This window comes from Meleagris gallopavo, unplaced genomic scaffold (genome assembly GCF_000146605.3).
Source record: "Meleagris gallopavo isolate NT-WF06-2002-E0010 breed Aviagen turkey brand Nicholas breeding stock unplaced genomic scaffold, Turkey_5.1 ChrUn_random_7180001928461, whole genome shotgun sequence".
Classification (NCBI taxonomy): domain Eukaryota; kingdom Metazoa; phylum Chordata; class Aves; order Galliformes; family Phasianidae; genus Meleagris; species Meleagris gallopavo.
In genome coordinates this window covers 1-548 of record NW_011190639.1, presented here as the reverse complement: position 1 = coordinate 548, position 548 = coordinate 1, and the positions used below count along the sequence as shown (strand labels likewise).

Here is a 548-nt window from a genome sequence, read left to right as displayed (position 1 = left end):
CCTACAGGGCTCCTCCGGCCTCCTGGCTGGATCTCTGCCGGTGCCTCCACCGTGAGGCTCCCCCGGAGCGGGTTCACCTCCCCTGCCGGGGGGCCGTCTCTGCCTGAGTCTGAGCGCTGCGGGGCCGCTCCTACCCCGTACCGGCCCTGAATCCGCTGTCCCGCAGAGCATGGAGCCTGCAGGGGACGTGGAGCGGCTCCTGATCCAGTTCCGCGATGAGTCCGGCGAGCCGCTGGGCTCCCCCTTCGACGTGCCCGTCAGCATCACCCCGGACAAGCTGCAGCTGGTGTGCAACGCCCTCCTGCAGCAGGTGAGGCTGCCGGGCCCGGGGCGAACTTAGCTCCTGGTGCCCGGAGCCCTGCCACCTCTCCCGCAATTTCACCTCTAGGATGAGCCGGTGCCTTTGGCCTTCTTCTTCCACGATGCCGAGATCGTCGTTTCGCTGGAGAAGACCTTGGCAGGGCAGGCAGTGGAGACAGAGAAGGTTCTCGACATCATCTACCAGCCGCAGGCCGTGTTCAGGGTGCGGGCGGTGACGCGCTGCACCA

General features: G+C 67.5%; 1 protein-coding gene across 1 annotated transcript; it reads left to right on the top strand.

Moving 5' to 3' along the window:
• Window positions 1–16: 16 nt before the first annotated feature.
• Window positions 17–542, top strand: LOC104916680 (notchless protein homolog 1-like; the record flags this gene model as incomplete). Its single annotated transcript, XM_010727697.3, has 2 exons — window positions 17–310; window positions 389–542. Coding segments are annotated over exons 1-2 (295 nt in total), but the record flags the coding sequence as incomplete, so codon positions are not given.
• Between the last annotated feature and the right edge of the window lie 6 nt (window positions 543–548).